The 16,860-nt window shown below is 39.4% G+C and overlaps 1 protein-coding gene across 3 annotated transcripts in view; it reads right to left on the bottom strand.

Moving 5' to 3' along the window:
• WDR7 (WD repeat domain 7) overlaps positions 1-16,860 on the bottom strand; it is a 383,220-nt gene that overhangs the window by 247,766 nt on the left and 118,594 nt on the right. For all 3 annotated transcript variants that reach the window (XM_049782166.1, XM_049782164.1, XM_049782165.1), the window contains 2 exons: positions 14,658-14,776; positions 10,490-10,613 (listed from right to left, as the gene is read on the bottom strand). In XM_049782166.1, coding sequence (XP_049638123.1) covers positions 10,490-10,613; positions 14,658-14,776 — 243 coding nt within the window. The remainder of the gene's footprint in view (positions 1-10,489; positions 10,614-14,657; positions 14,777-16,860) is intronic.

Below are 16,860 nucleotides of genomic sequence, written 5' to 3' on the forward strand. Positions count from 1 at the left end.
GAAGGAAGGAAAGAAAGACAGGAAGAAAAGAAAGAAAGAAAGAAAGAAAAGGAAAGAAAGAAAGAGAAAGAAAGAAAGAAAGAAAGAAAGAAAGAAAGAAAAGAAAGAAAAAAGAAAAAAGAAAGAAAGAAAGAAAGAAAGAAAGAAAAGAAAGAAAAGAAAGAAATAAGAAAGAAAGAAAAGAAAAGAAAGAAAGAAAGAAAGAAAGAAAGAAAGAAAGAAAGAAAGAAAGAAAGAAGAGAAAGAAAGAAAAGAAAGAAAGAAAGAAAGAAAGAAAGAAAGAAAGAAAGAAAGAAAGAAAGAAAGAAAGAAAGAAAGAAAGAAAGAAAGAAAGAGAGAGAGGGAGAGAGGGAGAGAGAGAGAGGGAGGGAGGGAGGGAGGGAAGAAAGAAAAAAAGTTTATATAGAAATGGAGAGTCTTCCTCCATTATAATAGGTTTTGAAAACTGCCACAAATAAGTGCATGTATTTAACTGCCCTGCATTACTATGGTGGGAGAAGAAAGTGAGGGGGGGAAACAACATAGAGTAAGAGGCATTTAACAAGCAATAGTTGACTTCTGGGTTGCGTTAGAGAACCTCAAGAAGACCAGAAAAGATCACAGCACAAGAGTTTCAGGGCATAGAAAATAATTTTCACTTGAAAAAATTTTCAACTGCTTAAAGAAATTAATATTTTTAAAATATGTATATGTATATTGTAACTCAAGTTAAAATTTAATCTTTGATCATTTAAAATTGATCATTTCAATCTCAATATTATCGTTCATTCTGCTTTAATTATTTTTCATATGTAAGAGCCAGAGAGATAATAAGGGGTTAAGATGGCCGCCTAGCATGGCTCTGGTTTGATCACCATGGCCACATGGTCCCCACAGCATTACCGGGTACATCACTGGGATAGCCTGGGCGCCTAAGCAGTACCGTATCCTCAGACCCGATTTGAAGCACCACTCAGCTGGTCAACTGTCAAAGGAGTACTCCCGGACTATCTGAGCAGCACTTGGGAACCCCATGTCCAAATGATCAATTTAATCTTAAAAAAAGAAAAAATATTTCACATATAACTTTACTATCAAAAATGTTTGGAAAGTGTGGACTTGACCATTCCCCCCCCCTTTTTTTTTGGTTTTGGGGCCACACCTGGTGGCACTCAGGTTATTCCTGGTTCTGCTTTCAGAAATCACTTTTGGCAGGCTTGACGGACCATATATGATGCCAAGGATCTGTCCCGGGTTGGCTTCCTGCAAGGAAAACGCCCTCCTGCTGTGTTTCACTCTGGCCCCGATTCCCCTCCTTTCACAAACACTCTGCAGTAGGGAAGGGAGTGAAGAAGTGTATGCTCCATGAACCTCAGCCTTCTTGCAGTGACCCTGCAGGGGTGCAGGGACACAGGACAGGCATTAGGTCTCCTGGTTCTCTTCCCAGGAGACTCCCCACCAACAGCCCGGCTCAGTCAATTGCTTATCTAGAAACAGAAACACCCCTTAAAAAAGGATGCCAGCATGGGGGAATAAATAAATAAATAAATAAATAAATAAATAAATAAATAAATAGGATAGAGTAACCTAATTGGAACCAAACTCCTCAAGTTGTACAGGAACCCAGGTTCAGGAAAATCCCTTTCTGATCTTAGTCCCACCCATCTGGAATCTCTGCGCCCGGTGTTGTTCTCCACAGGAGTAGGCAGCAGTAAAAAGAAACAGGGTGACAATGCTCCAGCCTCCCACCCCCATCCCCAGCAAGTCAAGTTCCACCTGAGAAAGGCCTGGGATGTTCTTAGAATCCTGATAGTGCCGTAAATGAGGCCACCTCCGAGATCAAGTGGCCCCTTCCAGCCCTATGTAAATATTTTATGGAAAGCCCTAGAACACTTCGGCTGCTAGCTAACAGCCAGAATGCAGAGATTCCTTTCTAGTTCCTCTGGCTTTGATTTTGTTTTGTTTTGTTCTGTTTTTAAAGACCAATCTTGCTTCACAAGGGAAAAAAAACAACAACAACAACACAAACAAGCAAGAAAAATAAAATCATACCCTGAAAAAGCCCAGTTAGTCGTCCAAAAAGCAGAGTACAGAAAAAGCTTCACTTCGTGCCTAATAGAAAAACCTCTTTAAAAGAAGTTAATGTACATCTTTGAAATCAAAAGCTAGGCCAGAAGAATGAATTATTTAATGATGCTTAATTATCAGAGGAGCCTAATTTCATTAGAGGCCTTTAAATCAGCAGGAATGCTTGGACATTCAGAAGAATCCTCTTGCATCTCCATTCCCCACGCTCAAGTCTTTTCTAGTCCCAGTACACATTTCAAATGTAGGCCTCATCTCTTTTCCCAGTAAAATGTAAAGCCATTTCAAAGGGATTACGAAACAAAAACAACAAAACAAAACAAAACATGGTGATTACACCACCGACATTAACTGCAAAAACCAATTTTTTTAAAACACAAAGCAACAAAATAGGTGGCTGCAGTTGTTTTCATCTCTAAATCAGACAAGGAAAATCTCTTCAACTGATGGGTAAGTTTTATAAGACAAACACAGAAAATATGTAGAGAAAAATTACAAAATACTAAGTACTGTTACAGATGACTGGACTGGCATTTAACAGCCTGAAAGAAACCAGATCAATCTCAATCTTGCTGGGGTCAGTTCAGGTGCTCAAACCAATAAAACAACAAAAAATATTTTTTATGTTTGTGTACTAGAGGTGCTAAAATATTAAACAAGCCTGCAAATGTCATGTACAATGAGACTGTTTATAAATATTAAAACACATTTAAAATATTTATTTGTATCAGAATCTGCTTAATAGAAAATAGATGGTAGATCCAATAAATCATTAAAACAGTATTTTTATTAAGAAAACATAGAGGAGGGGCTGGAGAGATAGCATGGAGGTAGGGCTTTTGCTTTGCATGCAGGAGTTCAGTGGTTTGAATCCCAGCATCCCATATGGTCCCCTGAGCCTGCCAGGAGCAATTTCTGAGCGTAGAGCCAGGAGTAACCCCTGAACGCTGCCAGGTGTGACCCAAAAAAATTAAAAACAAAAAAGTTAGGGGCTGGAGAGATAGCATGGAGATAGGGCATTTGACTTTCTTGCAGAAGGTCATCGTGAGCATGAAGCCAAGAGTAGCCCCTGAGCGCTACCGGGTGTGACCCCCAAAAAAACAAACAAAAAAAAAAAGTTAAAAAAAAAAAAAGGAAAAGAAAAGAAAACATATAGGGGCCGGAGCAGTGGCACAGTGGTAAGGCATTTGCCTTCCATGCAGCTGACCTAGGACAGACCACGGTTTGATCTCCTGGCATCCCATGTGGTTCCCCCAAGCCAGGAGCGATTTCTGAGCGTATAGCCAGAAGTAACCCCTAAGCACCACCAGGTGTGGCCCAAACCCCCACCCCCCCAAAAAAAAATATAGGGGTCAGAGTGATAGTACAGCAGATAGGGCATTTGCCTTGCATGCAGTTGAATGGAGTTTGATCCTTGGCACCTCAGAAGATCCTGTGAGGCACTAGGATTGATACCTAAGTGCAGAACCAGGAGTAAGTCCTGAGTACAACCAGATGTGGCTGGCCCAAGACAAAAAAAAAAAAAAAAAACCAACATCAAAACATCAATCAGTTTTAAGAAAAATAAAAGACATTATTGTAATAATACACAAAGACAATAGAGATGACGGCTGGAAGGACCAGCCCACAATATGAAGCTTACCACAAAGAGTGGTGAGTTCAGATAGAGAAATAACTACACTGATAACTATCATGACAATGATAGTGAGTAAGAAAAATAGAATGCCGCCCATCTCGAATACAGGCAGGGGGTGAAGGAGGAAGGAGATGGGGGCATTGGTGGTGGTGGGAATGTTGCACTGGTGTAGGGAGAGTGTTCTTTTTTATAACTAAAACCCAACTGCAAACACATTTATAATCAAGGTGCTTAAACAAAGATATTTTAAAAAATAAACCAACAAAATATAAATATAAAAATATAAATAAAACAACAAAATACTTCCCCTAACGAGCAGGGAAGGGGAAGAAGAACAGATCAGGCAAAAATATTTTCATATCGGGGCTGGAGAGATAGCATCCCAGCATCCCTTATGGTCCTCCGAGCCTGCCAGGAGCGATTTCTGAGCGCAGAGCCAGGAGTAACCCCTGAACGCTGCCGGGTGTGATCCAAAAAGCAAAACAAAAATAAAGACAAAATAATGTTTCATATCATTTTAATCCTACAACTTACAAATATCACTAAAACAAAATCTGCTATAGATATTACAACAAAACTATTACAGGTAAAATAGGTTTATATGATTTTCCTGCAACAACTTAAGATCTTAAGGAAAACACTCATTTTCCTTCCAGAGTTTAAGATCTAACGTATCATATAAAATCACAGAAAGGTTTTGAACTAAAATATTGAAATGGGCCATTATACATAACACCTAAACAATATAAAGAGATAAGAAAGTTGGTGAGTTAAAATTATAAATCTTGGTGAGAGGGAATGTGGTCTAGCAGTAGAACTAATTTAACTTGCGTAGATAAAGCACCTGAGTTCAATTGGTGGCATTATTAAAGACATAAGATATAAAATAATTAAAATGAAATAACATAAAAACACATTTCAGAATTCAACCAAAATTGAATGCACACATACTTTCAGCATTTAAAATATAAAACATCACGAGATTTGGAACTGAGTTGCTGCTCTTTCAAAACAGGTTTGGCAGGACCCTGAGTATCTGTTCTAGAATAATCTGTACTAGAATAAGGAAAATTTATATTTAAAAGCACACTCGACACTTGTCCTATTACAAAGACATGTTCCGGTATTCGTGTGCAGTGTTTTGTAAAGTACTTTATTTCCATTAGCATTATAAATTTCTGTTCTTCAGCAAATCAGCAAGAGACTAATGGCACAAATCAATATCATACTCTTCATAGCAACTAATATTAGGCCATTTATTATAGCAATGGCCACTCGAACCTCAGCTAAAGGTTTATCAGGTATTTCCATTTGAATGCCATTTTTAAAAAAAAATGTAACAAGTCACGGGTTGAGTTTTTCTTTTATAAAGTAGTCTTCATAGACTTAAATGCCTTGAGCTTCTTAAAGCAGAAGGTAGAATGTAGAGAATGCTCACAAAAGAAAAGAAAAAGAAAAAGAGAAAAAGGCAGTCAGTACCCGCTAATGGCCTAAACTAAACCCCACGCTAGAGGAGGGAACAGATCTTAGGAAAGAGACAAGGTGACTTGTAACAGGAAAGGCTAAGAGGCTTGGGTTCCATAGATTTTGCAGAGGGACAAGCTGTTAAACAGGTTTTTCTAAGGAGAACAGAAGGGAAAAAGAAAGCAGGCCAAAGGCTCCACACTTAATGGGTTCCCCCCAGTTTCTTACTGTTCTAAGAGGAGATAGTTCTGTAATTTCCTTACACCATGCTGTGGTCCACCAAGTGGAAAGATGGAGTGGGTTTCCCCCTGGGTCCCGACTCCTGGCAACATCCTGCCAGCCTCACCTGATAACAGAATCTTCCCTTTATAACTCAGAAGTAAAGTGTAAACAACCAATCGATCCAGTAATGCTTTCGTTTTTAATTTGCCACTTTGCTACTCCAATTTCCAGGACTTGTTAAAAAAAAGATATAAAGCAAATTACAAGAATATTAAATATCAACTCAAACAACTCAAGACACATGGAACTCCAGGATTTTTCGTTTCGATAGTTGTGACCAATTAAGAACAAATTTCTTTGTCATTCCATTAGGTTAGTAGCCAAATGTAGATAAGTATAACCATTTAATGCTGTTAAATACATGATCAGTCTGGAGTGCTTAAAATTAAGCCCAACAGCTCTGACAGTCCTCGAGAAAAAGGAGAAACAAATCCCTCAATTCCTGAATGAAACACTGCACATGGGCACAATAGAGCAGGCGCAGGTGCTCTGTGAAACAGAGTGTCCCCTTCCAACCTCACAAAATAAGAAGTCCCCTCAGAACCTGGATGCATTTTTATGCAGACACCACACATCTGCCATACTTTCCCTTCCTGGTCGTAATGTACAGTCAGTCCTGTACTGGCTTGAAAACTGCCAGACAACTAACTTCTGTGGATTTCTTAGGACACCCCCATCCTTCCCTTTCTGCTGGCTCACAACACAGATATTGATCAGGAGAAGGAGGGTGGGGTCCTCAGAATTATTAACTCTTCATGAGCGACTGAGTCATTTTTCCTCCCCTTCACCATTTTAATTAGTACTAAATATCCTTTCTACTCCCCTAATGCTAAGCACCCCCAGAAGACAAAAGAATGAGTACAGAGATGTAAGGGTGAGAGGAGCCCACAGAAGCCCCCCCCCCAGGCTTCCTCTAAATCTGAGGGAGTGTCTTCACCAAAGAGCCTGTCTCAGCCAGCATCTTCAGATTTTCTATTTAAGCCAAAAGGGGGCTGGCCACCTGACTTTCATTCTTCCAGAATGCTGGAAATAGCTATCACAAAGCAGGGTGAGACAAAGCCATGCAACAGCAATAAAAACTGGTAACAATTACCAGACAATAAAAAAAAGGGAAGGAAGGAATAAGAGGAATTATTTGAATAGAATACGAAATGCAAGAGGCAAGCTGGGTACTTTTTCTGTGTTCAGATAGAGTCAATGTAGATAGAGTCAATGTTTTCCATAAGCAAGTCGCAATTTTACAGTACAGGCCCAAATAAAAAACATAGGTTGTTATTAAAAAAGGAACAAAAGTCAGAGACATTTCTGAAATAATTCAACAATAACACAAATAAGTTAAACCTTGTTAAAAAAAAATCTGAGGATCTAGTGGTCTGTATCTTCAGTTATCCAGAGGGGGGGGAAATCCTTTCTTGGAAGAATGATAGTTCCAAGTAACCAAGGTGCATATGAAAATAAAGAAAGCTATGTAGTTTCAGGCCTTGCCAGAAGAGGATAAGGGCTCAGTGAGATCTTATTTATCAACATTTCCTCCCCCTCGCAATCCCAGCTTCTACCCACTAGCAAAATCTGAAAATATTTGCCTACCAAAGAACACTCCAACACTTAAGACTATTTTGACCAGCTATTTTTCCACTGCCTTCCCAAAATATAATTCCCCCTTACCTTCTGGAAAATTGTTGGTCCATCCACATGTGTGCTCAGAGTGACCACTACTTTATAATCATCAGAAAAGTGACTTCAATTCCAGGTTAAAATAGGTACTATAGTGAGGCTGGCTGAAAGTCAAACTCAACACATTAACTACGAGTGTCTTTCATTGAACAAAGAAATTCTATCCTGCTTCCAAAGGGGATAAAAAGACGAGTCTAACCCTGGTAACCTTAACACAAAAGAAAGCTAAAAAGGCAGGGACTCGATAAGAACAAAGGATTGTTCTTCCTGATGACATCAATACGCATTAAACACGATGTGTTACACATCCTTCTATCAATATCTGAGATGATAAATTTGCAAATTAATACTACATCGGCCATAACTGCATAAAATTACAACAGCACCCTCTTTAGAAGAGATTGTGATTTATATAATGGTAGTGACTTTTATGTGTTTAATGTTTCTGAAATTAGAGGAGGAGATGAGCTACTGTGAGCAAGCAGAACACAACGTACAAGAAATAATTACACTTGTGACCTCGTGCCCTCTTAAGGTCACTGCATCACAGGCCAAAGCGAATCAGAGACCCAGAGCATTTACCTCACGCCAGTCCCCGCCTGGAATGAAGGGCAAGTGTGGGTGTATTTCATAAACTAGCAGGTGCTTGACCTCATAAAAAAAAGTCAATTATCAAAATGCTACATGGAGAACGTCAAAGATAAGAAATATAGAAGATTGGGTTCTGAGGAATACCTTCCTTTCTCAGACCATGCCTGAGACAACGTACAACATTCTATCTGGATCTAAATTATATCACAACGGTTTCAAAAAACAGCACTACTCCTTCCCTTAGTAAGAACAATCAAAAAAATATTTTTACAAATATTGTTCAATGTTAAGATTAGGAAAACAGTAACTCAAAATACAAGATATTCTACTGTTCCAAGAATGAACACAGTTTTAAATCACCCAAATCTCATTCCACTAGTATAAAACTAAAAGTGCCTATCTCCAATATTCTATCAGCAACTAGGCATCCAAGTTTTTCTGTAGTGCCTGCATTTGTACAGGATAAACTGATTCCTAAATGTGTCGAGGACAGAGCTCAATTACCTGAAGCAAAATCCTCAATTAGAACTTCGTCCTTATGAAAATGTTCGAGCTGGCTTTCCAGTCAAATCAGACTATTACTCCCTTCCTCCCTGGAGATTTCAGTCAGATCTATTGCCTGAACCCCAGAGCAATAATAAATTAAAGTGAAGTGAATTCTGAGGTGGCAACAATACAGATTCTAAGATCACAGGGACAAATAGGAGACAGCTGGTTAGGCCATGTTCGGGATACTGTTCTAGAAAAGTCCTAAGAAAAAGCAAAGGCTTCTAACCCACTGCTTTCCTTAGATCCTGGAACAGAAAACCCTACTATAGCTTTTATTTTTCAATGTGCCTCAAGAAAACTCTAGAAACACCCGGTCACTATAACCAGTTTAACTGAACTGTCATCTTAGCCCAGGCTCAATCACTTTCTGACTGAGAAGTCTGAAAAAGTTACTTCCCACTGGAAGTCTCAGGCTCTCCATCACTCAGGCAAAGGTTTCTCTGAGTTCTTTGGCACAATGAGACAATCTGGTCCTCAGAAAAAACATTTTCTCTGCTTCAAGGAAATATCTAACAAACGAACTCTTAGCCTAAGCTCAGTCATAAATCAGAAACTGCCAATACTGTTTCAGCAATTACTGCATAGTTTTTAAATGTCAAAGAAAATACAAATTACCCCCCACCACCAAGTCTGATGAATGCACTAGTTCCCAGAAAATTATCTTGCTAATATCCTACCTATTTTAATGATTAAGAAGGTTCCTATGTTAAAGTGGATTTTACGTTTCTAAAATAATGCTTTTATGTGGGAACTTGCTCCGACCATCATCTCCTGAAACTTTAATGACAACAAGAGAAGCAATTTCACTATAAGCACGTTGGTGGCAGGTGTGGGCTGCCCACCAGCTGGCTCCATAACCTTTTGATCCCTCCGGACAGCAAATCTGTTCAACAGCCCTATGTGGTGATTCCTCATTTGCTATTTGCTTTCTTCTCCTTTCACATGTTCAGAATTCCTCCTCCTTGGGCTTGACATCCTTTTATTAAAACGGAAACCTCCCAGGAAAGCAGACGAAAACTAATTTTACACTCAGTGTAAAAGTTCCAGAATAGAATCATATATTCCACCAAAAGGTGTTTGTGTGAGATGTCTTAAGTTACATGAGAAAGCACATTTGTCTCTTCCTCGGCTAAAAATATACTTATCGGTAGTGAAATTGTAAGGACACTGGCATTTCGTTAATGTGTAAAGTACTCCAGGATACTAAAACGAATAACCTGAAGCAAAGCCCCCAATTAGAGCTTGTTTTTTTATGAAAATTTTCCAACAGGGTTTTCAGTTAAATCAGACAAGGACATTAATTATGTAAATGGAAAGGTTTAAAGTTGAACAATAAAGTTTATTTATTTAAACAGTGTAGAGAATCACTAAGTAATTATCTTATGGTTCTTTTTCTGCTCGATTTTATTGCTGCTGAATTTTGCTAAGGCTGGGAAGGCTACTGTCTGAAAGCAGTGTTCACTGAGTCAAACAGCTACTCATCCCTCCACCTCCAACCCCATATTGGAAATCTAAAGATGCTGAAAGAAGCAAGAGAGAGAAACCATGGTTAAGAGAATGAACTTTGTGGCTTGACATGTATTAATGGGGTGGGTGGGAGCCAAAGAGAGGGGGCTCTGAAAACAATACCTGGTTTAATGACACAACAACACTGCCAGCTACTTAGCAAAAGCCTGAGAAAGAATCGCAGCCTTGGAGGCCATCATCATTACCTCTGGAAAGGTGTCCCTTGGCCCTACTGAGAGGCCCCTCAGCTCAAGCTACACCACATCTTTGTCACTGTTTTCTGAGGGTGGTCTGGAACAATTTCATAACTGTACCTTGTACCTAATTGATTCTTTTTATCTTGCGGGGAATAAAAAGGTAATATGCTATAGTATAACTTGAAGCTGAAGGGAGGAAAACCAAGAACTGGTCAAATACTTTACTTATATTTGGAACTTACAGATCTTCAAAATATGGTCATAAATAGGAATGAAGTAGGTGTGATGAATGAGGTTTCATTTCCTAAAGAATTAGATCATCTGTGAATCTTGTGATATATACCTAACTCAATTTTCTTTTCTTTTATATTTATGTAAAAACATTAATAAAATAATATTATATATTAAGTTCAGAAAACAAAGGTAGAGAATGCATGGGTCCCTGGTTTTCTAGTGAAGGCAAACAATTGGGAGCAGACCTAAGGGTGAGCTTCAGTACTTCTCCCTCCCAACATCCCAGGCTTACGTGATATGACGTGGTCCATGTACTGAGGTAAATACGGTGCCCAGGCATCAATGGCCTCTTTGCGTCCTGCCTGCTCAATCCTTCGCAGCTCTGCAAGCAGCAGGGCTTGGGCAGCTTCTCTCACCTAAGGGAATGTGAAACAAAGAAAGCAGGTCAGCTAATAAGCTGTGACAAAGTAGGAAATATTCCAGTGAAGTAAACCTTGAAATAAAAAACAAAAACAAAATAAAACAAAAACTTGATTTTCTTGAGAAGGAACAACACAGTAACTACCCAAATAACAAATTAAGGTCTTTTTTTTTTGGGGGGGGTCACACCCAGCAGTGCTCAGGGGTTACTCCTGGCTCTATGCTCAGAAATTGCTCCTGGCAGGCACAGGGGACCATATGGGATGCCGGGATTCGAACCACCGTTCTTCTGCATGAAAGGCAAATGCCTTATCTCTATGCTATCTCTCTGACCCCACAAATTAAGGTCTTAAAGCAGAACAACTGTGGATGCCAGCACATCAGTAAAGGCCTTTTTTCCCATCAGTTTGTGTTCTGAGCAAAAACTAAGCCCAGAATCTTGACAGCTGCAAGGCAAGTGCTCTACTGCTGAATCACCTCCCAAGCCCGTCCAAGACTGTTCAATTAACAATCTCACTGAAATATTAGTACTAATAGAATCAGATTAGGAATAGAAAACAGGTACAGAAATTAAGGTGCTTGCCTTAATTTAATGTGGCTAACCTTGGTTCAAGTCCCAGCAATACAGGGTTTCCTAAGCACTCTCCGGGGCAACCTCCACACATAGCTGGGATGTGTCCCCTGGCACCATCAGGTGAGGCCTCAAAGCCCCCTTGCACAAGGAAGAATGATGTTTAAAGACTGAGTTCATTTTGGATATATGTCATTTCCAAAGCTTTTAATGTATTTTTGAACTTTAATCTAGAACTTTCAATTTATTAATTCTGCATAAATATGGTTGATAAAAGCCACTGGACTTTTGGCTTTGATTTATCTTTAGCTTGAAAAGAACTTAATCTTACCTTATAAATTTCTTGATATTATGCATACTTCTCTATAGTATTATAAAATTTATACCAATATATTGGATGGAGAGAATTGGAACTTTTCGTTGTTTCGGTTTTGGAAAAGGCATATTTGTTTGAGTACCATACACGACAGCATTAAGGGTTTACTCCTGGTTCTATATTCAGGAATTACTCCTGGCAGTGCTCAGGAAAGCATATGAGATGCTGGGGTCAGCTGCATGCAAGGCAAATGCCCTACCCACTGTGCAATCTCTCCCACACTACCAACATAATTCTAAACCCATTCAATGTGTGTTTCTGAAAAATAATCGTAAGTGTGATGAATGAGGATTTGCTTCCTAAAGAATTAGGTCATCTGTGAATCTTGTGATATATACCTAACTCAATTTTCTTTTCTTTCCTTTTATATTTTTATAAAATAATTAACATAATAATATTATACATTAAGTTCAGAAAACAATTCAACAATTTGTACAATTCAACAGTTCAATGATTTGTTTTGTTTTGTTTTGGTTATTTTTTTGGTTTTTGGGTCACACCCGGCAGCGCTCAGGGGTTATTCCTGGCTCTATGCTCAGAAATTGCTCCTGGCAGGCTCAGGGGACCATATGGGATGTCAAAATTCGAACCACTGTCCTTCTGCATGCAAGGCAAGCGCCTTACCTCCATGCTATCTCTCCGGCTCCAACAGTTCAATAATTTGTTTTCAACAAAAATGCAAACAGAATCCTCAGAAATGGCAGAAGTTCTATAACAGAAAATTTTCTCAAAATCAAATTTCATTTTTTCATATGTGGCACATGACTTTCAACTTGTGTTTTATTTTAGCTTTATATTCTGATAAAAGTGGTAGAGGGTAGGGGCCGGAGTGATAGCACAACGGTAGGGCATTTGCCTTGCACATGGCTACCCAGGACGGACCTGGGTTCGATCCTCAGTGTCCCAGATGGTCCCCTGAGCTAGAAGCAATTTCTGAGCCATAGCCAGGAGTAACTCGTAAGCGTCACAGGGTGTGACCCAAAAACCAAAGACCAAAAAAAAAGTGGTATAGGGTAGGGCCAGAGAGACAGTACAGCAGCCAGCCCCAGTTTGATCCCCAACACTGTACATGATCCCCAGAGCATGGCCAGAAGTGATCTCTCGACACAGTCAGAAGTAAGCCCTAAGAACTGCTGGGAGAGACTCCAAATCTAAGGAGGGGAAGAAAAGTACCAAAAGCCCAGGGTCCAAGTAGGTTGCTTTCCAGTGATATTCCAAATCAGATATTGATCATTTGTAATTGAAAAAAAATTAACTCTACAGCATCTGATCAGTGTGTGAATAAAAAACAGTTTTAATTACAACAGGCTTTTAGTGAGTGCAAAGAGCCAATGCAAAAATCAACAAAATGTTAATATGCTGCAATATGGCTTGGATTTGAGAGGAGGGAAATTAAGAGCAGGTCAAATGCGTTACTTATATTTGGTAAATTACAGATCTTGAATGATATAAACTGCCTCAGCTATATAAATCAAATGCCATAAGTGGAAAATCTCTGTAAAACATTTCCAGTCCCTGGTAATATTATATTCCAAGCAATATCTAATACAGCCTAAGTCCATTAACACAATATAATAGCCGCCATTTATTGAACTCCTAGCCTGTGTCAGACTCTATACTTACTGCTTTACTTGCATTATCTTCTTTGATTCTGACAGCAATCCCAAGAGGAAAGTATTATTATCCCCACTTTACAAATGAGGTGCAGGCGGGTTAAGTAAATTGCCCAGAGTCACAAAGTTAATAATTAGCCAAACTGATATTTAATCTGAGATCCTTTCTAATTTCAAAGCTCTCAGTGCACTCTCAGTAGCAGAGAACCTTCTCTTGGACTCCGGCCACTCTCTTAGAATGGGATTGCTATGATTATGCCTGAGTGCGTGACTGGGAAATGGGGTTAGGTGTGCAAGTATGTGTGTAGATGGTCTTACTGAAACAACAAATAAGAGCTCGAGAAGCTGTCAGAGAGCACAGCAATTTGGTTACATGCCTTGCAGATGGCTCAACCTGCTTTGGTCACATAATCTTGAGTACCACCAGATGTAGGTCTGGAGGCCCCAGAGCCCCACCAGGTTGTCCAGGTAAACCCAGCAGCCCGATTCTTTGGTGGCTGCATGGAGCTGCCTGTCCAGTCAGCTGTGTTTTACTGGGACAGACCCAGGCAACCAGAGCACTGTTGGGGAGTCCTCAACTAAAAGAACCAAAAGGAAACAAAAAATGGTTTAAAATAATATATAAAGGTTTTTTTATAGAATACTCAGGAAATTTGGTGGGGGCACACCCCATATCACTCAGGAGTTACTCTTGGTCCCCAACTAAAAGAACCAAAAGAAAACCAAAAATGGTTTAAAATAACATATGAATATTTGTTTTCTTATCAAATACTTAGGAAATTTGGTGGGAGCACACCCCATATAACTCAGGAGTTACTCTTGGCTTTGTGTGCAAAAATTACTCCTGGCAGGTGTGGGGACCACGGGATGCCGGGGATCGAACCATGTGTAAGACAAATAGCCTACCTGCTGTGCTATTGCTCCAGGCCTTAGAAACTGTTTTTAATGTAACTTAACAAGTAGAACTTTACTACCTAGCACATATAAATTAAAAAAAAACACATGGAAATGATAATTACATATTTTTGAAAGGCCACACCCTGCAACGCTCAGGGTTTATTCCTGGCTCTGTGCTCAGAAATCACTCCCAGCAGGTTAGGGGATAGTATGGGATGCTGGGGATTGAACCCAAGTCCTACCACTGTGCTATTGCTCTGGCCCCATAATTAAATATTTTCAATCACGAAGTTAGTGAGCAGTAGAAAATATTCAATAGAGTTGGAGTGAAAATACAGAGCTTAAGGCACTTGTCTTGCATGCAGCCAACCCTGGTTTGATCCGAGGCACCATTTAGAATCCCAAGTATTACCAGGAGAAATAAGTCTTGATCACAGAGCCATGAGTGAGCCCTGAGCAGCAGCACCACCACCAAAAAATTAAAAGATACATTAAATAAACACTAACCACTTCTATTTCAAGTTTCCCCTCATCCATGCCCTTTCAGTACATTGTGTCTTCCACCCACTGCACCCGATATTACCTCCAAGCATCGATCTTGCCATCTCCGGGCCAGCATCTCGAGAAGCGGAGGCCGAAACTTGTCCAAGCCCAACAGGTCTGGAAGCATGACGCAGTGCATGGCAGCTAGCTGACTCCAGCCTGTTCAAAGGTGAGAAGTTATAGACCATTAAGGACTGTGGCAGCCCCGAAATCTGCCAAGATTCTTTGTAAAGCTCTACCCCAAACAAAGCAAAAAGGCACATCTGCAATGTTATTTTATAAATGAGCTCAACTTGTCATGAGCTATTTTGTACAATCAATCATACCAAATGTATTTTATCTCTAAATCATATATGTTAAGGGAAGGGAGAGGAACCTTAAAGCTCAAGACTCTGACTTCAACACAATAAGTTTCCTCTAAAGTGTTATGAGAATTCTACCATGAAAATGCATCTCTATGCTGTCCCTCTGAAATGAAGCACCCATTTCGGGTTGGGAAAGCATAGAAACAGACAGATACCAGGTGAAAGGCTTCAAACCACTTGTCTCTAATAGAACAGTCACAGATCGCCCAAGACAGGTGCCTGTCTCTCAGGACCAGAGGGTCCCAGGGCGCTACCACACAGGCCCAGAGAAGCAGCACCCTTCCCTGTCACAGGGCCTTTAATTAAGAACCTTATTGATCACATTTATGAGATGATGAATCAGATATTTAACCACAATCACTAAAATAAGCAAATCAAAACCAATTTCGAGAAAGGAAGAAAATGAATTCAGCCCTTCTCTGAAGTGAAAATCTGACCATCTAAAATGTATAGGACCTTAAACATCGCTGACTCCAATCTACAGGAATGAATGATGCTTCTTACAAAATTCAATTCTAGTCTACAATAGGGAACTTGAATCTATGAAAGAAATTAATGGTAGAAGACTACTGCAGTATTTCCAAGAACTGGTATTTGGATATTCTCAAATAGTCACTTCAACCTTATCCTTTAGGAGTCTGATAATACACGCACATAAATACATCAGTCCTCCCATTGTGTACGAATCACTATTAATCCACAAAAATTACCTACTAGGGTAATTTTTGAATTGCCTGAATTGAAATGGATGCAAACCTTGTCTACTCTTTTATTTACTAGTTGACTTATCTGTGATGATAGAATTCCTGCAAATCAATGTTTCAGGATAATCCAAATGTTTTCTTCTCCAATGGTAATAATAAAATCCCAACCATAAAGCTCAAATTAATACTGACAGTATTAAAATGAGGGTAAGTGACAGGCACGTCACCTAAAAATGATCCTTCAGCAAGGAAAATCTGAATATATAATTACAGAATACAATATATAACTAGCAGGCACTCTAGATAATCCATTGTAACAAATGACTACAATGCAAAATATATACACACACACCTATAAAATCACCTGGTGACTTCTTAGAAGTGTTTTAATGTCTTAGATAAGCACTTTTGAATTAATTTTTTTCCTGCAGTGTTTCTCACCAAGGCCCAGGGTAATGACTAATAGTTTTGAATTAACTATCTTTCACGATAGCTTAACCAGCATAACCCTAGTTGTTTGAGCTAAAGCCCAACATTCTCATACAACTGTTGGTATAATCTATAAAATGAAAGCTGAACAAAAATCATGTTATACTGTTTCCCCTGCCGAAGGGCACAGAACTGAGAGGACAAGCTCAGTCAGTACTTTACTGGTGTTGGGCCTTTTTTTGTTTTGTTTTTATGAGCTAATAATATTGCCCTTTAGTGAAGAAAAACATACCAGTCTGGGTACATTTGAAGCTTTTATTTTAGTGTTCTCCTTCCTATAGGAAACTGGTGATGGAAGACAGTGGCTGTAACTCCAAGCTCCTGGGTGCCCTTAAGCTTCTCTGCAGAAATCATCCCACCTGGTTCTGAGGAAAAGGCTGTGGACTTCCCTCAATTTCAGGACTCCAGGAAATCATTCCCATGAGCAACGCTCCTCAGAAATAATCGAGTAGTCTCATGACATCTCAAAAATGAAATGATAGATTTTTTGCGTTGGCCAGAAATAGAAATAAGGAATCGCTACTGGTCTATAATGACTGGTACTAACCATCCATCTAAAGGAAGCCTTCCCAAGTGAAAAACATACACTAAGAGATTCCTCTTATCCCCTTCAAGCTAACAGACATGGCATGAAAGAGATCAGAAAGTGTCTGTCACAGCTTAATGACACATGCAAAATAAAGTC

The sequence above is a fragment of the Suncus etruscus genome, chromosome 10 (genome assembly GCF_024139225.1).
Source record: "Suncus etruscus isolate mSunEtr1 chromosome 10, mSunEtr1.pri.cur, whole genome shotgun sequence".
Classification (NCBI taxonomy): Eukaryota; Metazoa; Chordata; class Mammalia; order Eulipotyphla; family Soricidae; genus Suncus; species Suncus etruscus.